The sequence below is a fragment of the Electrona antarctica genome (assembly GCF_951216825.1).
Source record: "Electrona antarctica genome assembly, chromosome: 12".
Lineage (NCBI taxonomy): Eukaryota > Metazoa > Chordata > Actinopteri > Myctophiformes > Myctophidae > Electrona > Electrona antarctica.
The window spans coordinates 15,377,700-15,403,064 of record NC_136793.1 but is presented as its reverse complement, the minus strand read 5'-3'; the positions used below and the strand labels follow the sequence as shown (position 1 = coordinate 15,403,064).

The 25,365-nt window shown below is 42.1% G+C and overlaps 5 protein-coding genes across 5 annotated transcripts in view; 4 read left to right on the top strand and 1 right to left on the bottom strand.

Moving 5' to 3' along the window:
* LOC306934279 (heterogeneous nuclear ribonucleoprotein A0-like) overlaps positions 1-25,365 on the top strand; it is a gene marked incomplete at both ends in the record, with an annotated part of 306,611 nt that overhangs the window by 54,038 nt on the left and 227,208 nt on the right. The gene's annotated exons all lie outside the window — the stretch shown is intronic.
* arrdc3a (arrestin domain containing 3a) lies at positions 369-9,556 on the bottom strand. Its single transcript, XM_079517283.1, has 8 exons — positions 8,955-9,556; positions 6,714-6,795; positions 6,319-6,466; positions 5,481-5,583; positions 5,027-5,283; positions 4,118-4,280; positions 3,820-3,962; positions 369-3,693 (listed from the first exon to the last, which is right to left on the bottom strand). Exons 1-8 carry the CDS (start codon positions 9,232-9,234, stop codon positions 3,625-3,627), a joined length of 1,245 nt encoding a protein of 414 aa, XP_079373409.1. The 5' UTR covers positions 9,235-9,556; the 3' UTR covers positions 369-3,624.
* arsk (arylsulfatase family, member K) lies at positions 15,307-22,898 on the top strand. Its single transcript, XM_079517280.1, has 8 exons — positions 15,307-15,566; positions 15,746-15,875; positions 16,450-16,609; positions 17,224-17,509; positions 18,218-18,389; positions 18,890-19,114; positions 19,985-20,203; positions 22,159-22,898. The coding sequence occupies exons 1-8, from the start codon at positions 15,453-15,455 to the stop codon at positions 22,431-22,433; spliced, it is 1,581 nt and encodes a 526-aa protein (XP_079373406.1). The 5' UTR covers positions 15,307-15,452; the 3' UTR covers positions 22,434-22,898.
* Positions 20,589-21,122, top strand: LOC306933641 (N-alpha-acetyltransferase 20-like; the record flags this gene model as incomplete). The annotated part of the gene is made up of 1 exon (XM_079515957.1): positions 20,589-21,122. The coding sequence occupies one exon, from the start codon at positions 20,589-20,591 to the stop codon at positions 21,120-21,122; it is 534 nt and encodes a 177-aa protein (XP_079372083.1).
* skic3 (SKI3 subunit of superkiller complex) overlaps positions 23,425-25,365 on the top strand; it is a 38,888-nt gene continuing 36,947 nt past the window's right edge. Inside the window, exons 1-3 of the mRNA XM_079517278.1 lie at positions 23,425-23,506; positions 24,008-24,108; positions 24,513-24,656. Coding sequence (XP_079373404.1) covers positions 24,019-24,108; positions 24,513-24,656 — 234 coding nt within the window. The 5' untranslated portion in view covers positions 23,425-23,506; positions 24,008-24,018. The remainder of the gene's footprint in view (positions 23,507-24,007; positions 24,109-24,512; positions 24,657-25,365) is intronic.

Sequence of the window (25,365 nt, the reverse complement as noted above, 5' to 3'; positions counted from 1 at the left end):
CATTGTCACCCACTCTAACCAAGAAGCCATTTGCCTTGCTGAGATTACTATTAGATCCAAAGAAAATGGCAGCTAAAAGGTTCTGTCTTTCAAGCTAAAGAAGGTGCTATGAACCACCTAATTAATGTATTTCTGACTATCAGGCAAAAGACGCTATGGGTAATCATGAATTGTAATCATTAATTCAACTTCATTTTCAAAGCACATTTTCATATTTGCTTTTTCTTCCACGTACGTTTCAACTGCCTATCATAGTGTTCATGCAATAAAGTGTGTAGGAATCCTTGTATATGGTAGATTTGTAAATTATATGCATTGCTGCATAATATGTATATTCATGCAGAAAAGAAGGAAATTTCAAGTTTACATTTCAATTAAACCAAAGGTTTATTCAACTCAAAAGGAAGAACTAGACAAAAGTTTAAAATCATTCATAACATATTCATACAATATCTATACATCATCATGATCAGCAAAACTTAAAGACAAAATAAAAGGAAAAAATAAACATACAAATGGAGAATAAAGAACAACTGAAATGAGTAATATTGCACTTTGTTTCTAAAACGTTTCAGATCCCCCCTCCCTAGTTCTTTTCCTTAACATTTTAGTTTCTGCCTTTCATACAAGTCAGGAGTTTTAGCTTAAGTTTGACACCAAACTATATTCTGAGGCCCAAGAAAGAGAGTGAATGGACTGTGGAACTGACCGACCTGAAAACAAAATGTGTGAGCTTATTCATCATTCATCATCGTTTAAGCTTGACAAAACATATATATATGAGTGTGAGAGAAGTCTTATCTTTTTTTTTTATCATCATCTCGGAATAAAGCGATTTGTCTCTAACTGCTCTGTGATAACTAAGAGGTTCTCAAGCAGGGGGGAGGGTTGGCTGGTCAACAGCTGCCACCACCCCCACCCAGGCTTAGAGGCTCTCGAATCCAACTCAATAGCCTAGTGTTTTTTAGTTGTTGTAGTCGTCTGCCTGGGTCAATGCCCAAAAGTACATGAAATACAATACAATGAAATAAACAGCCCAGTTTGGACTACACACAAAGAGGCTTGTCTAGGGACCACTCGCTTATTATCTTATTTTCTCTCATAGTTTTATATAAAAAAGGACTTTTGTCTTCTCTTCCCTTTTTGTCCCTTTTGAATAAACATGGAAAGATCTCAAACGTACAGTTATTATATAGAGATGAAAGGAGAGAGAAGAGTTTTAAAGGGAACAGAGAACGCAGACACTGAAATATGAAGTTATATCACCATCAGGGTCTTTTCTATGTCAAGGCCACTAAGATAAGATCACTTTTTTTCCCGTAATCTTTTCAATGATCTGCTGTTGCGTCGATTACTGTCAGAATCTGTTCAGTCATAAAGTTGTCAGCTGGATCTCGATAAGAGCGTGCACACACACACACACACACACACACACAAACACGTCGTCGGCTACGGTTAAAATGTAAACTTTCCAAAAACAAAAACGAAAAAGAAAGTCACTAATCTTGAAAAGATTAAAGATAATGTTTTCATGTCCTATACAACACTGCTTGACTGAAATGTCGCTTCAGTAATAACATGGTCCCAACCAAACGTTTTCATCAACAGACCTTCACCGCGAAATGCTACGTTTTTCTTTTTCTCATTTTCTTATAAAAACAAAGTGCTACTTCTCCGTGTATCCCTCCTCCCGACTCTGCTAAACCACTGTTCCAGCCGGTCTTCCTGTGTTGAACGAGTTAGAAAACCAATGTATTACCCGTGTCAACCTAAACACTACTTGTTCTGGGGCCGGGTCGAACAGAGGTTCAGCAGCGTCCTCCAGCTATTCGCTGACGATGTTGGAGGGGGGGGGCTTGCTTCTTCTTATTTTTTTACCGTAGCAGAAGCAAGGTCGTAAAATGTCCTCCCATTTTCTTTTTCTTTTTTTATTCCTAGCATTTTGGCTTCACTGGTCTGGTGAATCTAACAGTTGGTTGGATGAACTGGGCAAGTTGCAGCAGGACAATAAGGGAATGTCATTCATCTGAGAAAGCTGCCTTGCTTCTCATCTCTCTAGCGGTTTGGTATAAGTTCTTTTTTTTTTTTTTTTTTTTTTTTTAAACAAACTCTTCGTTATTCTAAACAGTGCAATTTAAAAGAAAACCATAACATACCCCCCACCCCCCCATAACCGTTTGGCAAGTAAGACCACCTGAGACAGTACTTTTTTTTTCTTTTAGGCAGTTATGTAAGCCAGTATTACCCTGAGATCGGGGATAGGGGGGCTGCAGCTAACTAAGCGAGGGGGAGTCCCTCGGTTTATGTACCCACCCTTTCTGCTATATTACAAACAACCACACTGGCACACACACGCATGCACGCACGCACGCACACACTGATATTTGTCTCACTGCGGGTACAATTTGAGTGGCAAAAGAAAGGCTGCAACCCTCCTAGCCTGAACCCAGAGCAACCTCAACGCAAAGCGGGAAAGAAAAGTAAAAGGAAACGACACTGGCTGAAAGGCGTTCTATGTTGAGCTGAACACACACATGTGCTATGACAGATGCAGAAGAGATCAACTAAACAGGAGGGAGAAGCCACACTTGGGTCTGAGCTTGAGGAGGCAACATTGTAAATGAAAAGAGCTTCCGGGTGGGAAATTGTGTCGCCACAGTTTGTATACAAGTCCAGTCTAGTCACAAAATAAAAGGTCATTCAGGAAATGTCACGAGGAGAAAAGAAAATCACCTTTAAAAACAGCTTAAAACAAAATCAGTGCATTGTTCTTGTCCATTCCTCTCTCGTAAAAAAATGAAAACTTAAAAAAAAAAAATAGCTGTTCTCTGCATTGCTCAGTTGTGCGGATAGTCTAAGGAGTTAAGCCTGCAGTTTCTTTAATATAGCGCACAATACAAGGCTGAAACCAAACTATTAGTGATTTATTTTCTCAGTTCTCATCAAACGGAGCCACACAACTCAATCAAGCAAAGGATAAAAAGGTGCAAAATAAAATCCCAAAAAGAGGCAGGAGGAGGCAAGTCTTTGCTCCGTTGTTGTTTCATTCATAAAAGACATGGTGGTTATCAGGTTATTGTGGTTGTTGCTGATTTCCCCCCCCCCCTGTCTCTCTCTTGTCTTGATTCTGCTCAGGTCTCTCTGGACATGATTAGTCTTGCCCTTTCTGTGAAGAGCCCATGTCCTTTATGTGCCACGAGTAAAGAAGAATCGAGGGATAAAACAAAAAAAAATAAAGATGGACAGATGGAGCCCTGATGTGTCATCGCCATCATCATTAATATGACCACCAGGGCTGTTGCTGTGGCAGAGGGGTTGTTTGTTTGCCCCCTCCCCCCACAGGCAGATGTGGTACCCCCTCCCCAAGTAGTGACTTCCGGTTCCTCTCCCCACTGAGGGGCAGTGAGAGGAGAGTTTCGGCCCAACCAAACGCAGCGTCCCAAGTCTTTTGTTTGTGGGTTGGTTTGTTGGTTATTTTGTTTGTTTGTTTTCTCTCGACGTCGACGGCGGAGTGCAAGCGCTGTCGCCGGGGAAAAATAAACAAAGCCGAGCCTTGCAGCTTGGAGGAAGTTTTTTGTTTTCCCAAGTTCCTCCCGAGTTCTTCGGGTTGTCAGGGGGTTTCCTTCAGCGCGAAGGACAGGTGTCAGGTCTGCGCTCCTCTGCACGGATGGCATTATCTGGGTTAGGATCGATCTAGAGAGAGAGAGAGAGAGAGAGAGAGAAGAGAAGAGAAGCATTAGTCACCAGAAGACGTTGCTTTTTTTATTTGATCGAAAACGACGACTTTGAGATCATCAGTCCAAAACGATTGCTGCTCACCTCAGAGTACAGAGGAGGGGGCTGGAAGCGGAACTCATGGATGTAGGCAAAGAGAGGACCGTCTAGCTCCTCACGGGCTGATGGAACCTCGAGGCTGCTCTGCCTCTGTTCCTCTGTCACGATCTCTGCATAGCTCGGTGGGGCTGAGGAGAAAGGACAGACGGCGATTAGCATTCCAGAGAACTCCAATCAAACGGCCCCATAATTACTCCTCTTTGAATAGCCAAAGCGTCTACTGCTTAAACAGGTTGTACAAAAGGTCATGGGTGGAGTGTGTGTGGTATGTTCTGAGCTTTACCTTCAGGCCTCTCAGGCAAAGCCATGCCCAGCCAGCTCATGGTCATACTGCACTGGCTGCTGACACTGGAGGTGCGGGAGCCGAAAGGGTGGAGTGGTATGGTGCCGATGACCAGGGGAAGGTTAAGGGACAGGTTCATGGCCCCTGGGATGTCAACGTACACCTGCACAGAGAGAGAGCGAGAGAGAGAGGTTATGGTCTGTTAAACACCTTGGGTTGGGATAAAAAACAAACAAAAAACATGGTGCCTAAATGTGCTATGGTCAAACTGAAACAAGAGTAGAGTGACACCATGAAACGAACAACCACCAGTGGTTTGTGAACATGATGCTCAAAAGTCGCCAGAGCAATGTGGGTCGGCAGCAGGTCTGTACATATGTGGGTCAGTTCTCATGCAGTGCTAGCCCCCGGGCTGGTTGTCTGGGATGGTCAGTTCACAGGGGTTAAGGGGTCATAAGCGCCTCCCGGGCAGGTGTTGCCTCAGATATCCTGGGCTATAATCCTCTTAACGGTGCATGCAGAGAACACCTGGTACAATCCCAGGCTTTGGTTCAAGGTTGGCTGAGTCAGACCTCCGCAGGAGACACCAATCTTTCTAGGAAATATTGATCCTACACTGATAAGGATTATTAAGCAACCTCGCTGCCGTTTGACTCAATTAATATACAGGCTGAGGTATTCGTTCTAATGACGTTTTTTGATCTTGTGTTTAAGTTAGCCATCGACAGACCAAGGCACACACCGGCAAGAGACTGCAAAGCGAAATAGAAATGCCAGAAATGGCTGATCTACAATCTCACAATGCACCGCATTGATATTTAGTGTAGAGCCCTTGTGAATCCAATTAAGTATAAGGCCCCTGGGAATCTGGTCAACATATAGGGTTTTTAATTTGGTCATATCACTCACCATGAGGGAATACTCCACTCGGATGATGCTGCAGTCCAGGATGGAGGGGGAGACGGGAGGGATCTTTAGCATCTTGCCGCTCCAGGTCTCCGTCTTGCCCGAGGACAGGGACTCTCCACGCAGGTTGGCCACCAGCTGCTTCACCTCCTTCATCTTCCCTTTGGCATAGAACGTCTGGGTCTGGTAGATGGCGGCTTTTGGCACCACCATGCGGGAGGAGCAGTTCTCGATCTCTGCGAAGATCTGAATCGACTCTCCTGCAAGATGATAAAAGAAAAGAGAGGGTTAATTTTATGTACAATCAATTCTACTGGGGATCTGAAACTTTTCAGTTTGTAATCTATAAGTAAGAGCTTAATCAGTGATCACACAGTGTGCGATAATTCTTGCAAAATTGATTACTGACTGCTGTAATTTCACTGCAAATAGATTGCAGCAATGTTTCTCAGCTTACCGGGGGTGTATCCCTTCCTTTCGATTTTGGCACTTAGGGAGATGGGACCTGAGGTGCAGAACCAGCAGCAAAGTGTCTTGTCTTTTGTGCCTGCCTGCGGTGACTGCAGAGAAAAACACAACAAAGGCGCACGTTAGTGAAGTGTGTGGAGATTCTTTGTTTTTTTCCGCCACAAATAAATTCTTTAAAACGCAAAAAGCTTGGCTGGATAAAAGGTACACAACAGTCAGTCTGTTGAAACCTTGGTCTCCTGACAGACACTGGTGCAAACTATATTGTTGCCTGAGGGCATATCATTCAAAACCAGGAAGAACTAGCTATGTTCTTCATTTTAAATACTCAGAGGATAAACCTATAATTTTGTGCTCATGGCAAAACGAATTGGTTTCCACGCATATTTACTAAATTAACATATCATCAAACTGGAATTTCACACATCCATCAACATCAGTCCAAACTAGCACTTTCATCTCAACATATACTTGCATTTGCCCATGGCAATTGTTTTTATAAGACGTGCAACCCTGTTGCTGACATGCAACTATACAATTACATAGCCAGCCTGCTGCAAGCAAATGCATAAGGCATTATAATTGTGAACAAGCATGCAGTGAAGAAGTACATTGGCCAAGTCTTTCCAAATTCAATCCAAATCCAACCCATATTGTTTGGAAACTGCGGCCTTGGATGAAATCACACTTTTGTGCATAGAATAATATACTCTTGCTTCTCAGAAACCTGAGCCAACAGGAAGAACTCACTCAATAACAGGACTCCACAAGGCTGTCTTAGAGAGATTAGTTTTTAGAAAAACAAAGAGAAGGGGAGAGAAACTCACTAGAAGCAATGGAGTGTTGATGTCGATGTGTTCGAAGACTGTGAATTCCTTCTTGGTCTTCATGGGCAGGAGCCATGGCCTGTGGAGTTCTGCCTTTACCCAGTAACGCACACTGCCATGTTTCCCTTCAAAAGAGGTAGCCAGAGGTCTGCGTGACAGGAGGAATAAAAGAAATGGTCACGTTTAACGATCATCGGCGGGGAAATCGCATGCAGTTTCAAGTTGGCAGTAGTGAATACAGATCATCATCATAAAAAAATGTGCCCTTCTAGCTCACAAGATCTACACAGCTTTCCCCGTAGACATTGATGACAATATACAAGACTATTTTTTTTATCCCCGTTTTCACTGTATAGGAGATGATGAACGCAGTAGAAATTAGAAAAGACACTCACGTCTGTGGAAGCTCGAGGCTGAATGCATACTCATGTCTCCCTGAATGGATAGTGGTGAGACCCTCCTCGGAGTTGTCATCGTCTGAAAGAAAAGAGGGACAATGTTCCAGACACGCGTGTACCATACCTGGGTAATATTCTTTACGAAGGCATCTGAAAAGTCATCACAACACAGGGCAGGGGAGACAAGAGAGTATAATAGATGGACTTTAGTACTACTATCACATGTGTTAGTTCGAAACAAAGAAATTTACTTAAACATGCATCAGCAATCAGCATGCATAAGTATTATAACATCACACAATGCAAGAGACCTATAAATGTATGAATGAATTAACCATTTTAAAGTGCTTTGAGCACTTGGAAAAGCGCTATAAAAATGTAATTCATAATTCAATTCATAATTCATTATAAAAAACATAGTAGTCAGAGACCCAATTTATCATTATGTCTAATGCTATGAATTCTGTACAGTAATATGAATAATGTTTTATTATATTTATTGATACTACTATATGATTGTGTTTAGTCAGTCAGGGCAGTACAGTATATGTTAGCATTTTCTCCTCCATAAATATCGCTTATTATTCTCAGTTTACGGGGGGCGCTTGCGCATTTAATATTCGGATAATCAACAATTTACGCAAATCATCTAGACCCGAGTGCAACAACGACTGCATAATACAAGATCAGGATCGGACAGACAGCCGGCAGGGCTGCTGTACTTTCTGCCAGCTCAGCACAGTCGCTCCTCCCTCCCCTTCCTCTCCTTAGCAGAGAGCTCTCTTGTGGTAAACAACTCTCGAGCTGTCAGTCAAACCGGCAGACTCCAGCAGGAGGAGACCGGCCTAAACCGGTGCGAGCAGCTTCCCCGAGCCGGTCTGCTCCCTCTATGCTCATTACGCATTCATTACGCATTACGCATTCACTGGCTGGCTCTCTCTGCACAGAGGGAGGGACGGCCCCCCTGACGCGTGTAATGCAGCATGCAACGCAAGAACAATCCAGCCCATTCATTCACACACGTGAGACCGTTCTAATGTTCTATCACGAAATAAAACCCCATATTATTTAGATTATTTAGATACTTTTACATACGCGGCCTTTTATCACTTTATACATTTTAAAGCGCATCGTGATTCGTGACGCACCGGATGCATCAATTGAACGCTGGCATGTAGGCTAAAGAGGCAAAATATGATATCCCATCGTCGTTACAGACACCGCCACAGCAAGCACCTTAACATACATTCTATACCGAAGCAACCTATACCACCGATATTCATTATTAAATACATCAGTCGTAGGCTACTATTTCAGTCCCTGTCCATTTCTAAAAGAAAGTGCGCATTTTACGCAGAGCTGCACGCACGCATCTAACAACCTACTCCACCACCAAGCCTGTTGAGCATTACAGCTTTTTAGGGGGTCCATTTCCTAAATGTATTTATATGGCATCTTAGGCGGTTGTAGCTTGCCACAAATAACAGATCTAGAACCGTTGCCTTGGGCAAAAGCGACAACACCGCCGTACTACGGACTAGAAATCAGGCTTTAATAAAACAGCACCATCTCTACAGATGCAAAGTTGCAGCCTTCTGTCACTTTTCTGCAAAGAGGATGATGTCACCAGCGACACACGAGCACCTCAGCCAATCGGAGGAGAGCTGGGAGCAGGTCCCTCCGCCCCCCCTCCCGTCCGGAGTCTGAACAGGATTGAACCGCTTTGAACAATGGGTGGAAACTTAAGAAAAGGGGCTACATTGTAACAAACAACCCACCATATGCAGCAAATGTTGCACGAAATCCTCTAATAAATCTAATAAATCAACGCGCACGGAAACGCAGAGATTATACTGTAATTACCGCATGTTTTATTTGAAAAACAGAAGTGGTGATGTGTAAAAAGCAGCTGTCATTCATTCGAGGAGATGTGTGACACAAACAACTTGGGGATGGATCATCTTTTACATTAATACAGCCACTGTCAAATAAGACCACAGGCAGGTACAGACTACTAAAAACATTAATGTTGTTGAAATCCTCACATATCTTCATTGTTTCTGCCCTGTCATTTCAATTGTGTTCACTGTTCAGTCACTCAAGACAAAAGCATCACCCAAAAAGAACCTGACCCAACGATCCGTCCATCCACCCCAAAGAAGAGCATCTTCAAAAGCAGCAACCAAACAAACAAACAAACAAAAAAAAGTATAATGACCAGTTTCTGTTTCTTCTTACCTCTCTCGTGTCCAATCAGGATGTCCTTGTGGTTCAGGTATTCCACTTCTTCGGTGTAGTTCTGCGTGTAGGCGGTGTTGGACCCCGCGTTGCGCGACTCGGTCCAGCGAACCTTCGCAAATCCCTTGGCGTGGATCTTCAGCGACTTGACGCGGATCTCACCGGTGACCTCCACCACCACCCTCCCTGAGACCGAGTCCCCGCTGGAGAACACGGGCACGTTGCTGTCGTTCAGACAGTCGTAGCTGACGGTGAAGCTCTTCACCTTTCCTAGCACCATGGTTGCAAAACAGAAAATAACAGGCAAAAGCCTAGGACAGGAGACTGTAAGAAGAAATAAAAAATAGAGTCTTTGTAATAAAAAATAATCTCATTTAAGAAATAAAAAAAGAATACAGATTGCCAGTGTTGTTCAGACACTGATCTGTATCCTTTTCTTTTCTTTTCTTTTTTGCCCCTGCAAAAAAAAGCAGTTCCAGGGCATCAACGAACGATCAGTGCGTTTCTCTTCTTGTGCAGTTCATTGGAGACGACTGGAAGGCTGAATAACAGCACAGGGATGCTGTTATCGTCCGCCCTGCCTGTGTCTCTCTCGCGTCAGTCTCCGGTCAAAGACGGTGCGCTCCCTGCGCGAGGCTCACTTTAAGAGCGACGGTTTTTTGGTGAAAAACAACCCACGGAGCATGCGCGAACACTTTTTTATCTGTATAATAAGCCAGCCCCCTCCTTCCGTCTTGTGTGGAACGAAGGGAGGAGGCAGTCGAGGCACCAGTACTGTACTGTGCAGCAGATGAAATGACACACAGTTGGGTTCAACAGCTGAGCGAGAGAGACGCGTTGGTTGTTGGCTGCATGGTGGTGGGTGCACATTCTGAAAATAATTTCAATGCACGGTTGCACGCCTTCATTCATGTGCGACTGGGATCGCTTTTGTTAATATGTACAATTGTAGATTCACCGAAGGGTTTAAAATCAAACAAGATACATCCACACGATTAGCAGCAAAACAACACACAAAAGGCTATAGATCGGTGGGTCTCAAAAAGTGTGGTCCAGGGACACCCTTATGGTTCCTTGAGGGGATTCCAAATGGACCATAATGTGTCAATTTGTTTCCATTTGTACACTCTCAGAGGTCTTGAAATTATAAGGTTTGAGAACCACTAGTACAGATATGCTACCCACGGGACATTCAGCCATGCCTATGGGAAGGAACAATTTGACGTATATAAAAACATTGCTGGATTAAAAAACAATATGCAGACAACGTGCCCAATGCAAAGCTCTAAGAAAATGCAGTGCACGCGATAGACCTACTGTACCACCTAGTGTCTTACATGTTTATTAAAATATATAGGTCATACCGTCATAGAATAACACGTAGGCCTCAGACATATTGCCAAGCAAAGCTTCAACACGAACAGTAGCCTATAGCTATATAATAATATTGTATAGATATATAGGTCACAGAAGAGCATAGGGCCAATATAGTCATGTAGTATAGGTAGGGATTCTCTTGCATTCCACAGATAACATGTTACTCTGTCTCTGAATGATGCAGAGGACATCAGACATTATCATACCAGGCCTATTTGTGAATATTAGCTGAGGTGTTATCCTCTCATATAAACCCAGCATCCAAGGTTTGAGCTATACAGCTTCAAATGGTCCACACAACACACTGGCACATGAAAACTGACTGTTGGGGCTCCTCATTGTTACGCCACAGACAGCATAACTCAGAAGCTCGGCTAACAAAGGCTTACAACAAAAATCTTCAACACCTGTTGAATAGTAAACTTGGTTATATCTAGGCTATTCATCAGCATTGGTGGAAGAAGTGCTCACATTTGTAAAAGTAAGAATACCACAATGTAGAAATACTCCAAATAAAGTCTAGTATTCAAGAACAAAAGTATTTGCATTCAAATATAGGCTTCATATCCTCATAGTCTTCACTAATTCTCATTATAAAATGGTGCAATTTGTTGTGTCTCATAGGAGGGATGTGGTGTGGACACTTCAGAAATATGCCTACCAGTGATATCATCATTAGGCATAGTTTTATTTTTTCTTCAAACAAGATTTTGAAATGTTTAAAAAAATATATTAACATGAGAACAATGGCTTCCATGATAACTTTCCAGGAATAGAAAACCTGCAGTTTCTATTAGCTTGGATTCTCCATCGATGGTGTTACTGGTAGTTGGGTTTTTGAACTGCCCACAGTCCTACAGAGTGAGTAGATAAAAAATAGTAGCATACATGTATTATAAATTTATAATGAGCTATAGGCTATAGTGAGGAGCACTACAACCTATATGAAATAGGGTGAAGTAGTCCTTCAAGTACTGCAAGTAAAAGTACTCATTCTGCAGAATGTCCCATTTCACAAGTTCCTAAATGTATACAAATGCTTTGAAAATACATGTTTTATACACTTTACACCACTGTTCATCAGCATCTGCAAGTCCATCTATGCCGATTAATGGACTGATTATATTGATGAACGGTATAATGCAAGTGAGGCAGCCTTGATGATCTGTTATTAATGATTGCTCACACACAGTCTGGTTGTTCAGCCTTGACAAGTGAATTGTCTTTCTGGAACTACTGTATGCAAGCTCTTAGAATAAACAAACCAAATGCCATTGGTTGATGACATACTTTGATTAATTGATGCCCTATGCCCAGCTTTATGGGTCTGCAGTGTGTACCACAAATGTGATGATTTGATTAGCTGAGCAGCACGGAATGTGATGTATGATGATAGCACCCCTCACTTCACACAAGTGTGAGGTTTTTGCGCTAGCTTTGTCTGTTTGTGTGAACACAAACATGATGAATTGATTGGCTGATCACCCCATATCGATGATTTGATTGGCTGAGCAAAGTAGATATTGAGGATAAAATGTGAGGGCATAAAAGTGAAGATGCCCAAAAGTGATTGGCCGGAATGACATTTGTGGTGATTTGATTGGCTGAGGACGCAATGTGTCCCTCACTTCACACAAGTGTTATTTTTGAGGGGCTCCTATGCCTAGCTTTTGGTGTGTGCGTAAAAAAATCTGATTGGCCGGAATGAGATGATGTATGATGATGTACGATGATAAGAGCGCCCCTCAATTCACACGGGTGTGATTATTTAATTGCAAACTGCTAACAAAGTATTAATTCTATCAACCAGTAATTCATATAGCCATATAGCCTATGAATGACTGCTTAATATATAAACTATGAATTACTGCTTAATTATTAAGTAATAATAATAATATAAAACACATACAAGTCACTTTGTAAGTCATTTACATGGAGACTAATCTGGGTGTCCTGAAAATAATTCAGTAGGACTTGTAGGAGGGCTCTGAACCGTCACCATGTCTCCTTAATCACCAACCAGAGGGTTCAGTATAGTCCTCTTCAGAATGAGAATCAACTTTGTCAGCCACAGCTCCTTTAATCACCTGTTTGCATTGCAGGTTCATTCACAGGTTTAGGCTTCCCTCTAGCGTTCCCTCTTAGGAATTACACTATTGTGTGTGTGTGTGTGTGTGTGTGTGTGCGTGTGCGTGTGCGTGTGCGTGTGCGTGCGTGCGTGTGCGTGCGTGCGTGTGTGTGTGTGTGTGTGTGTGTGTGTGTGTGTGTGTGTGTGTGTGTGTGTGTGTGTGTGTAAAGGTGTCTACTAACATATCCCACATTGGTTTCTGTTCAACCACCCTAGGGGAATTTTTGACAGCTGCTGAAAGTTGGGGTACCATTACACAACCATTATAAGGCAACATGTTCTAAATTTCATTATGCTTTAAGTAGCATGTGACGTGTCAAACTGGGGTGTTTTCATGATTCTGAATCCATTCCAAGCATTAGTTTTGCATGAAAAACAGTCCTTGGGCTAAAAATGACCATATAGCTGTAATCACAAATGTGATGAGGTCAGCACATTTGTTTATTTAGCCAAAGGAGTATTTTTTTCGTGCAAAACGAATGCTTGGAATGGGTTCAGAATCATGAAAACCCCATATTTTGACCCCTAGTTTGGCCATAGACCCCCTAGTTTGGCCATAGCCACTTGCCCAAAAATGCCCAAATGTGTTGACCTCATCACATTTGTGATGACGGCTATGGCCGTTTTTAGCCCAAGGAGTGTTTTTCGTGCAAAACTAATGCTTGGAATGGATTCAGAATCATGAAAACACCCTAGTTTGACACGTCACATGATACTTAAACCCTAATGAAATTTAGAACATTTTGCTTATAATGGTTGTATGGTACCCCAACATTTTGCATAATGGTTGTATGGTACCCCAACTGGTACCCCAACTTTCAGTTGTATAGAAACCAATGTGGGATATGTTAGTAGGCCTATACCTTTACAACCACATTGGTGAAGAAGATTCTTGGTAAGAAATTTATTCACAGATTTGACATTATATTGATAATATTCCCTGACTATAGGTCGGGTACAGAACTGCGAAGGATTAGTTGATTACACCAGTGGTTAACTTCTCAACCTTTTCGCGGGCCGCTCCGGGCCCACAAATGATTCATATTTGAACTTATTTGCGGAGAAGTTGAGGCAATGCATTTCGTTTGACTCGGCGACGGTAACAAAGATAATAATTATTCCTACGCTACTTTCTTAATATTTGCCAATTTGGCCAATGTTTGCCAATTTTTATATTGTAGTTTGTTGATTATTAGGCCTACTTTTGATGCAGTAAAGGTCAGGCAGGTAAAGGCAGATACCCTGGCCTACATTCACTTTTCTACTGCATGTTGTGTAGCCCTAGGCTACTTTATTAGCCTGGCTTGGCCAGCCAACATCAGTGAACCCTCGCTATGAGTCTGGCCAGGCCAGGCTAGCCTGGCTAATAAGCCAGACTAATATCAGGCAACTTTTTTTTGCCAACGGCTGATTCGGTCTGGTTTATTAACCAGGCTAAGGCCAGGCTACTATACTTTATAGTGAGGAAAGAAATGTTGCACATTAAAGTATATAGGTCCGTACATGAAAAGTGAGTGAGAACCACTAGTAATCTCATAGCTTTTTCGAATAATAAGCATTGTAGCATACTAGACTGTGTGACACTGTGACTGTGATGTGATGTGACTGTGATGCAGAGGTAACTATTGTGAATAAAAGGCTAGTCAAGGTCGGCAGTGGGAGAGGGTAGAGAAGAAACAAGGAGTTTTGTAACTGACTGTAGCAATCATTTGTGATCTCACTGCCATCGGACCAACCGCTAGAACAAGTTCCATCACAGCCTATATAACCACGTCACATCGACACGCTCTTCAAGGGGACGGTTTTGACCATAAAGCAAATTAATGAGTTTTCAAACAAAGTCCTTAATGTACAGCAACGTCGTCACAGCAAGGTGACACGACGCGATCCATATCACATTTTATTTCTCAATCAAACGTATATTTCGTAGTCACGATGCACCATGGGTAATATGCAAACCACCAACACCAAGCGTCAGTTGCAGTTGGTTCGGAAATGGTAAATAAATCCCATCAGTTGATATGCAGGTCTGTTTGTTTAAATGGCACGAAGTTGTTAATCATATAAGTTGTAACGGTAAAGCCATAACGTATACTTTGTCGTACGACGGGGGCGCGCCACCTAACATAGCAGATCTACAAGCCCACAACGTGTCACATCGGTGACTCGTTGTGGGCTTGTCGATCTGCTGCCGTGTGCGGTGCACGAAGCATTTTTAAGCCAATAGAGGGCAGTAGTGTGTGGATATTGGCAGCAGGCTGCTGTTTAGAGAGAGTGGGGCAGAAGCAGTGTTGCCATGTTTGCTTATTATAAGCGACCTTTGGTTTGTTTTTCATCTAGTTGCTTGTACATTTGGTAGCTGTGTAGTGAGTGTGTGTGTGTGTGTGTGTGTGTGTGTGTGTGTGTGTGTGTGTGTGTGTGTGTGTGTGCGTGTGCGTGTGTGTGTGTGTGTGTGTGTGTGTGTGTGTTATTTTTAAATGTATTAAAATAAAATAAAAATGTAGTTGCTTAGTAGTTGCTTAGTTTGGGCTTCCTTCCTTATCTTACTAGTGGTCAAACATTTTCATGTTAAGGGCTGTCACAGCTGTTGCTTCTTTGGGGCTTCTTTTCATATACCTGGTGTTTGTATTTTTTATTGATTGAATAGAATGTAAACAGCATGTCGTGGTAGGCCTACAGTAAGACAAAAAAGCCTGGGAACTGGGGAGTGGGAATTGTTATTTCCATTGTGTTCAATTCATCAACAAAAAAAAACACCAAAATACAACATCATCAACCACTTATAAAACACTATATGGTTGCTTATTTCTCTGGAAAAATCTGGCAACACTGGCGCAGTGTGTTTCACTACAGTCAGTGTTGTGTTAAAAAGTGTGTTTACATTCTGAAGTTTAGATCAGAGAAGGCCATAGAGCTATAAAGTAGTAGAACTTAAGGCGTGATGACAGAGTGAGAGTGTAGCATGAACTGTAGGGTCGGAAGGTAGACTAGTGATGTATCTAGTGTTTACTTTGATTTTACTGACACAAAGTTATTATGGCGAGGTCATTTGTCAAAATACCACCACCACCAGACCCAACATTGTTTTGGTGATGTCTGATGCATTTGTAAGTATCTCTCCCCTATAACTTTAAATTGCTATTTTGCTAATGAGGGCTGGAGGAAAAGGTGCTTTTCTGTTTCCTTCATGCAACATGTAGGCTACTTTTACAGTTGTATAAATGTAATAACATGATTATACCATACTATATATGTATAATAATAATTGTTTTTTTCTTAAATGAAGGATGGGCGACTAAGCTTTGATCCTGGCAGTAGAGTTGTGCAGTTGCCATACATCCAGTACCTCAGAGAACTCGGCACCACCTTTACCAATGCTTACACCAACTCACCAATCTGCTGCCCCTCCAGAGCAGGTACAGTATAATGTAGGACAATGTTTAGTGTAGTTCTGCATGCTGATATCTATCAGAGAATAATAATGACTTCATTCACAATACCTTGTTCTGTCATAAGATGAAGTCTGTTATTATTAATGTTACGTCACGATTTCACAATTACGTTGACGCTTAATTGTCACACAAATAATTGCGATTAACGATTTAATTGTGTTTTTTCATTGAACATTGAACATTGGAAGGTTACAATTTGTATTTCTGTTAATCTTTTAGGATCCATAATCACAAAGAAATCACTGACACGCAATATCTTATTTTTTTCCAAAAATGTACAAAATAGCGGAAATAGTTGATCTACAATCTTACAACACGTTGTGAGTGACGCTGTGTGGACGATTATGCAGAAAGAATTCCGATTAGCTTAACTAATTGTGATTAGTCCGATTATGTAATAATTATGACAGGCCTAATGTTATGTGCATGAATACACTAGTAGCAGTGTATACACTGTCCTGTGCTGTGCTTTTCTATTCCCCATCTGCTACAGAATACAGAATAATAGCAACACATTTGTATTATTTGTTCTTCTTAGCCATGTGGAGCGGCCTGTTTGTTCATCTGACTCAGTCTTGGAACAATTACAAATGCCTGGATGCAAACGCCAGCACTTGGATGGATGTGTTGGAGGAGAACGGTTATCGTACCCAGAGCATGGGCAAGCTGGACTACACCTCAGGGAGCCACTCTGTAAGGTAGGAACTGGATTGGCCAGGCGTGTTCACATTAGAACAATATCGATTGAAATCACAATGAAATGTTTTCATTGTGATTATTCTATCGAGTACTTTTTTGATGAATGGCGTAACCGAGAAGTACATACAAAAAATATAGGCCTATATCTATATATATGTATAGTTGTTGTTTTTTCTCGGGTCTCGACTCTCGGCTGTTCATGTCCAAAATTGTTACTTTTAAGGATTCAAATGATAAAATAGATAAAGTAGCAGATCTACAAGATCAAGCTCAAACTTGTATATCTGCTACGTTTGACACTTTTGTGTGACGCTGTGGTATGATCAAGTAGGGCGTTCATTTCTGGAAAAAACTAAACGAAAATAGAGATAGGAGGTTTCTGCCCGACAGAGACGATATCAGACAGAAGCGCTTAAGATTAACCACTTAAGTGTTATTTTATACATCGTCACACAATGGTTCATGCACAAATAGTATCCAAGTTATTTAAAGTTTTTGAAACTTTTTACCCTATAATGACATGCCTTGTGTTGTGCTTGCTTACTGTAAATCACTCTGGATTAAGGGCATCCGCTAAATGCATAAATTGTAAATTGTATGACCATCCTCCTAGTAATCGAGTCGAGGCCTGGACGCGAGACGTCCGATTCCTGTTGCGCCAAGAGGGCAGGCCTGTGACGCAGCTCGTCGGCAACGGGTCCACAGTGAGGGTCATGACCAAAGACTGGGAGACCACAGACAGAGCCACGCAGTGGATACACCGCACGGCCGCAGCATCTCAACGCCAGCCCTTCGCCCTCTACCTGGGCCTCAACCTGCCTCACACATACAGAACCGACTCCCTGGGTCCCACTGCAGGCGGATCCACGTTTCGCACTTCACCATATTGGCTTAAAAAGGTATGTTCTGGGGGTGTCGATGGCCTAGTGGTTAAGGCCACACGTAGGCTGTAATACGAGCCCGACAACCTTTGCTGTGTGTCACTCCCCGTTTCTCTCTCCCGGTTTCCTGACATTCTCAACTGTACTATCTAACGAAGGCAGATAAGCTGCCAAAGAATTCCCAAAAAAGAAAGAAAAAAGGTATGTTCTTTTACTCTTCAGTGTTAATGTATCCATTTGTAATTACGGATGTACAAATGTAACCATCTGGACCCGGACATAACATTTTCTGTGTGCTCCTTTGGGAACTTTTTGTCAAAAGTGCTTCTTAAAAAGAATAAAAAAGAGTTGTGTTCCATTTAGTTTGTCAAGTACATCTGCACGTACCTGAAAGTATTCCTATATGCATTTAAATTATCCACATACTGGACAAGCGGAGGGTCAACCCACTGCTACGGCCGCTCTGGCAGAGATTACCCCCCCTGACGTTTTTGCTCCACACTAAATGTTGTTGGAAACAGTTGCAGATCTACAAGCCCAAGCTACACACGCTTATAGATCTGCTATTTTTGCAAAATATTCTCCCCAGAATAGTGATGCTAGAGTTCATGTGGTTCAAATGTGCAGTTGCTCAGGAGGGATTCTTAGTAGCATTGTTAATATTAGGATTACATTAACATGTTAGGGTAACATGTTGATCCTGATCCTTAACATTTACCTGTACAGGTGTCCTCTGATCTCATCTCTGTTCCCAAATGGCTGCCCGTGTCAGCCATGCACCCTGTCGACTACTATACCTCTTTTACCAAGAACTGTACTGGAGACTTCACCGAGGAGGACATCAGAAATATCCGGGCGTTCTACTATGCCATGTGTGCTGAAACAGACGCCATGCTAGGTGAGTGGTGACACTGGTGAGTCGTTTGTTAGTTGTTAAAGAAATGGACACTTAAGAAGTGGACTTTTTGACTCTCTTTTGGCAAACGGCTCTCCTCGCACTGATTCACGCTGAGGAAAGCCGTTGGCCGTAGCGTCCCGTAACTGATCTGCTGCTGGATCATTTCAAATATACTGTTTCTGCCAGAACCGTTGCCGCACGATTCACGTGAACTGTGAATTAATTATTGCCAGTGGTTCTCAGCCTGTGTGCCCAGATGACAGTGAAGTGACAATTTGAGGTCCCCAGTTCAAATATGATTATTTTGGGGGTCATGGCCTGAAAAGGTTGAAAACTACAGAGATATTCAGCTGATTAGTGCCTCGCCATTCTCTTTTTCAAGTTATCCTGTCCACACACACACACACACACACACCTGTTCATTCAGTAAAATGTCTACCTGCAGCTCACATGCACTACTTCACTGTGTATCTGTCCTTGTGTCTTCTCGTTTTTCCCAGGTCAGGTCATTTCAGCTCTCAGAGACGCCGGGATTCTAAACAACTCCGTTGTGATCTTCACGGCCGACCACGGAGACCTGGCCATGGAGCACCGGCAGTACTACAAGATGTCCATGTTTGAGGGCAGTTCCCATGTGCCCCTTCTCATCATGGGCCCTGGACTGATGTCCGGCCTACTGGCAGACCAACCCGTGTCCCTGGTTGATCTCTATCCCACTATACTGGGTAGGAAAGCACAAGAACACTGAGGCAATGAAGTAATGAAGCGTCATTCATAGCGAAACTAAATGAATAGGCCTACATCGATTTAAATGTAAAATATTCATTAATATTAGATGACATGCCCCAACTAGAAAGCCAGGTTGAAAGTGGTTAAAAAAAATCTTTTAGGGTATAGAATTTGCCTCTTTGAGTGAAAATACTTTTTGTATAGTGTAATTTATTTAAATATTCCCACGTTATGAAAATATGAATATTAAAATATTACAATCGTTTATATATGATATTGTCACTGTCAGGCAGAAACGTCTCCATATTCTAACCTTTTCTTTTCTTCGTAAATGAATGCCTTACTTGATCATACTACAGAGTCACACTACACAAGCATCAAAAGTAGCAGATCCGCAAGCTGGAAACGTGGCGTGATGCGACACCGCTTGAGCTTGTAGATCTGCTGCTTTTGATGCTTTTGAATTTGAATCTTCAAATATAAGTTTGAGGTTTCCATGCGACTGAGATGACATATTGTAATAATGTGTGGTTGTCACAAACTGGCACACCTGGACTTGTGTCACAGTCACAGCACAGTGTTTGGGAGCCACTTGTGTGGAAGCCCAGGAATAAGAGAAGCGTGTATGTGTTTCTGGTTCTGTTACAACAATGACCCCATTGTCTTTTTGAGTGGTGTAAACCACTCCTACGATTGGCTTTGTTAGTTTACGTGTCTGTCTGTCTGTCTGTCTGTCTGTTCGTACCAAAAAATGAGCATGGTTGCTAATGATTTCATTACGTCAGACATGACGTCAGATCAGAGCTGATCAGGCTATATAAGACCTTACACCACTCAGTTCACACGGGTGTGATTTTTTCTTGTAGAGGTTGCAGGCATCTCAGCTCCAGGTGACCTCAGCGGTTACTCCCTCCTTCCCCTGCTGTCCGGGTCCAGGACCTCTCACCAGAATCCTCATCATCCAGAATGGGTTCTGAGTGAATACCACGGCTGCAATGTCAACGCCTCCACGTACATGCTGAGAACTGCTCGGTGGAAATTAATCGCATATGGTGACGGCCTGAGTATCCCTCCACAGCTCTTTGGTATGTTCCTGCAGTAGGGGTCGGATCATTCATTGTTTTCTTTTTACAGAATAAAATAAAAATAAATAAAGCCAGCTCAGTACAGTAACTTACAGAAGTACCTCCATAAAATTCTTTCACATTATGTTTTATACTTACTTTTAACTTTTAAAATAATGGCTAATAATGTGGCTTGCTTCGGGCTGCAACCTTGCCCAAAGTTGGAGTCACACGTCATGATGACATCATACATGACTGATGTCACAGGCTGGTTCTGTTACAGTTCGTTATATATATATTTATATATATTGCTATCTTGAATGATTTACTACTACGTTTTTTTTGCCTCGTGCCATTCAGCTTTTTGCCTGAGGTAAAATAGGATACAGTACAGCAGCAAGCTAAGATGACGACATTAAGACCGTTCACGTGCGATGACCTGTTTAAATTTAACAACATCAACTTGGATCCCCTGACGGAGACGTATGGCATCCCGTTCTACCTCCAGTACCTGGCTCACTGGCCCGAGTACTTCATAGTGGCAGAGGCCCCGGGTGGCGAACTGATGGGTTACATCATCGGCAAGGCGGAGGGCTCGGTGGCCAGGGAGGAGTGGCACGGCCACGTCACCGCCCTCTCCGTGGCCCCCGAGTTCAGGAGGCTGGGCGTGGCGGCCAAGCTCATGGACATGTTGGAGGAGATCTCGGAAAGGAAAGGTGCGTTCTTTGTGGACCTGTTTGTGCGAGCGTCCAACCGGGTGGCGGTGGACATGTACAAACGGCTAGGCTACAGCGTCTACAGGACGGTTACAGGGTACTACAAGGAATCTAATGGAGAGCCTGACGAGGATGCCTACGACATGAGGAAGGCCTTGTCCGGAGACACAAGGAAGAAGTCGATCATTCCGCTGCCTCACCCTGTCAGAGCAGAAGACCTATAATGAAACTCGCACTTGTGTGAAGTGAGAACCTTTGATGAGTTGATCTGCTGCACCCTCTATCAACTGCATAGCGTCATAGTAATCTATTTTGCCATTGACTTGAATGGGAATTGTGGGGGGATAATATAGGCTACACACACATTGGAGAGGTTAGCACTGCTCAAAAATAGACTGTGGCTCTCTGATGCTTCTCAATGCAAGAAATACATGTGCTCAATTATGTCATTACCAACAGGAATAGTTCTTCATTTTTGTTGGGGAAAAGAACGCTTATGAGAACATGCAAGGGGGTGTAGCTACTGAAGCTGGCCACAAGAAAGGAAGTAGGCTACAGTAGGCTACATTGAAAAGGCTATAAGGCACATTTTACAGGCTTATTAATGCAAGGTAGTACAAGCTCGTCTATAGACTGCAAAAGTGAAGGAAATGAATAATCGTAAGGAAGTTGATTGGAGAATAAGTACTCTTAAAGAAATGCCATCAACTGCTGGATTTCATTGAGTTTAATACAGTTGTGCTGCTTTTCCTTGAAGAACACAATGCAGACAGAGAAAGAACACAGTGGTACCAACCAAGACTTGATTACTTCCCCCTTTTTTTGTTTGTTAAAAGGACTGAGGAATGCATAGAGGAAACCAAGACTAATCAAGCTAACTAATCATAACTAATCAATTCAATTTCAATTCAATTTATTTTTGAAGCTTGATTAATTTTTCTATCCTTATCCTTATTCTATCCAATCCTTCTCTATACATGAACGCTCTCTTAGGCACATTAGTTCTTTGTATTAAAAGGCGGAGTAAAGTGATCACCCATAGCCTGTAATAAGATGCAGCCTGTTTCATCATGGAAAAGGTGTTCAAACTGCACTGTGCCTCTTGTAGTGTTTGTCCACCTGTTGTTAACACTTCAGATTCTGTGACCTACTGCCACTGCAGTCATGAGGATAGGTCACAGAATCTGATAGGTAAACAATAAGTGGGTGTAGCCATTACATTTAACCGCCTCTCATTAATGCCTCCTCTCTCATTTGTAGACCTAACGTCGGACAAGGGAGAACTTCACAACGTCCTGCTCAAGTTCCCTGACGTCTGGGCTCATCTTGACGGGCAACTGCGTGGCGTTGTAGACTATCCAAACGTTTCCAAAGCCGTTCACCTCTACAACAGACAGCAGTTTACTTCCTGGCGTCAGAGTCTGGGAACCAACTACAGCCGGGTTGTCGCCAACCTCAGGTGGCACGTGGACTGGCAGAAAGATCCGTCAGCCAATGAGAGAGCTATTGAGGAGTGGCTGATGGATACTGTATAGGCCTACTGTAGCAGTGTTTACAAACATAGGGTGGCGGACCCATGTGTTTTGTGGGTCGCATACTGTCACTATGTCAAAAAACATAATACACAATAAATAAATAAACAAGAGATCTTTTAAGATTTAACCATATGCACCTATGCATATAACCTGTTACCAGCTTGTTTGGACAATGGACATTTTCCTTTGTTCCTCCTGTCGTTAACAAACGAGCAAACCGCCGAGCCAACCAGAGAGCACTTGTTATATTTTATTAATGTATTTGTACTGATGGGACAACATCATGGTTGTGGTTTGCCTCAGAACATGTTTATAATATTTTACGACAATATCTCCAGTGATAGTTATTGTGTTTGTGACTCTGGGAGACACACTCTGTGGTGCTTGTTCCTATTTCTGTGTCAGACTGGTTCTGAATACATTGTTTTATGTCTTGTTCTTTATTAAAAAATATATGATATATTGAAAAAAAATATTATTATATAAAATGTTATATTTTTTGTAGTCTGGCCCAATGATTGAATATTTTAATCGTGATCAATCATAATTTATCTAGTTAATTGTGCGATTAATCGCAAATACGTCATCTGTTCACAATGTATCTTACTTAATATTTTCTAGTATTTTATACCCCTATTAACATGGGAGTGGAAACATGGGAGTGGGAAATATGCTGGGTTTATGCAAATTGCGATTAATTGCATGATTTATCTAGTTTAAGTTATCGCACAATTAATTGCAAATCAGTTTTTTATCCGTTCACAATGTACCTTAGAGGGAGTGGAACATATGTTTGGATTATGCAAAAGCATGTTCATTTGTATATTTTATCGAGTTATTAACTGCCTTTTCAAAACTTCTGAGCTACACAGAAGGTGGCAGTCCTGGCAGCAATGCACGGATGCCAACTGCTGTAAGAAGAAGAAGAAGAAGAAGAAGAAGAAGAAGAAATTGACACGAGTGACTTTTATTTTGAAAACCGAGGCTTTCACTTCCGTGTCACTCAGGCTCAGCACCGCAGTCAGTGAAACAAAGTTGCCAACGCACAGTGAATGGGCTGCGTTTGAAACAAGGTAGATATCAATAAAACTAGTAAATCAATGCATTGATTTGTTTTTTTATTGGTTTAAAATCATCTGCAAAGCAAACATGTAGCACTAGTCTAGTGACTTAAAAAAGGAAGAAAGTTGTACTAGTTTGTTTTTACCACCAGCTATATAACTGTCAAATGTGTTAATCAGCTGTTTTGCTACGAACTAGGGTCACATTATAGACACCTTCTCTTTCTGCTAAGAGCTCATTTTGTGCTACATAACGTACCCAAAGTGAACTAATCTAAAGGATATAATTTTTAGCTAGCAATGTTCTTATTTGCATTACATCCAGTATTATCGTTATTACCTTGTTGTTATATTGTTGTTGCTATCACTGTTTGTGGGACATTCCACACAACATGTATGTATGTATGTATGTATGTATGCATACATACATATATGTGGGAGAGAAGCCTCATTCATGCATCTTGAATCTTAACAACACAATCGGTTTAATTGTATCCCATTGATTTCACACAGATCACCACAGTATGTCCACTAAAGAAGTGAAAGCAGCACTGAAGAGTGCCAGGGAGGCCATTAAGAACAAAGAATTCAAAGAGGCTCTTAAACATTGCAAAGTAAGAAACCAGAACCACACTCACCCACCCTGCAAACATACTCCTCTTCTAGGGCAAGGCAAGGGTTCCCACATTTTCCAGGCTGTGACCCATCCCAAATAAATATTCATTTAAACATTTAATCATTTGAACTGCGGACTCCCCCACTCTGGCAAGCATTTGGAATTGTAGGAGTTGAGGCATTACATTTTGTTTGACTCAGTTACACAGATAATGAAAATAGCAGATCTACAAGCCTGTTGAGTGTAGCCTCGGAAACCCAGACGTTTTTATTTCCAGGGAGACCAGGGACCTAGGGAACAGTGGATTTTATCGTTGCGTTTTCTTTCTACTTCATTGGTTCTTCTGGTACCACTATCCGACTAAAGTTGCTGACAGATTTGATATCAACCTCACTTCTTTAGGCCGTGTTGAAACTTGAGAAGACCAACTATAATGCCTGGGTCTTCATTGGCTTGGCGGCGTGTGAGCTGGATCAGCCGGAGCAGGCTCAGACTGCCTACAGGAAGGCTATCGAACTGGAGCCTGAGCAGCTACTGGCATGGCAGGTATTAAGGCATATGTTTAACTAAAACCAGGTTCTACAAATGTCAGTTTTCTGTTTCTATGTCAGTGGTTCTCAAACAATTTCCTGTCAAGGACCCCCAACATGATATGTATTTGGCTGCTGACCCACATCTGAAAATGCTTTGTACCGGGGACCACCCAGAAGCAATGATTTGAGTTAAAAATATTCTCTTTCCAATGATTTGCGCCACATTTTCATGATAAAAGAAAAAAAAAGCAGATCTATATCTGCTGTTTTTTCAACAGCTAAAGTTTTAAATTATGGTTAAAGTGGTTAAAAGCTAAGGTGACACGGATGCGTTCCAGGTCTTAATGGGTTAACCACTTGTACCACATGAGCCCTAGCATCCCTAACATTTCAGTGAAAATAGGCGATCTACAAGTTCTGCAACACGTTGTGAACTTTGTATATTTGCCATTTTCGGAAAAAGACATTTGGTGAAACGACTGAGGGATAAAAGGAACAGACCAAGTACGTATAGAGGCTGTTAAGTATAAAATATATAGGCTTTCTGCAGTACCTTTGGAAAGACGGGTTTCTATTCTTAATTTTCACCAGTGCCGTCCTGTCCTACACCAAATTCACACTTTGACACAGACAAATATAACTAACTGCTGATTCTCTCTAGCCAGTGGTTCCCAAACCTTTTAGCTCAAGACATTTTACGTCTCCCCGGGCCCCAAACTAGA

Bases quoted from the DNA above. Each gene is read 5' to 3' on its own strand.
- arrdc3a (XM_079517283.1), bottom strand. From the start codon at position 9,234: ATGGTGCTAGGAAAGGTGAAGAGCTTCACCGTCAGCTACGACTGTCTG. The intron at 5,584-6,318 runs GTGAGTTTCTCT...TTTTCTCTGCAG, and splicing joins TCAACACTCCATTGCTTCTA to TCACCGCAGGCAGGCACAAA. The intron at 4,281-5,026 runs GTGAGTGATATG...CTCTCTGTGCAG, and splicing joins GAGTGGAGTATTCCCTCATG to GTGTACGTTGACATCCCAGG.
- arsk (XM_079517280.1), top strand. From the start codon at position 15,453: ATGTATCTAGTGTTTACTTTGATTTTACTGACACAAAGTTATTATGGC. The intron at 15,876-16,449 runs GTACAGTATAAT...TGTTCTTCTTAG, and splicing joins CTGCTGCCCCTCCAGAGCAG to CCATGTGGAGCGGCCTGTTT. The intron at 19,115-19,984 runs GTAGGAAAGCAC...TTTTTCTTGTAG, and splicing joins TCTCTATCCCACTATACTGG to AGGTTGCAGGCATCTCAGCT.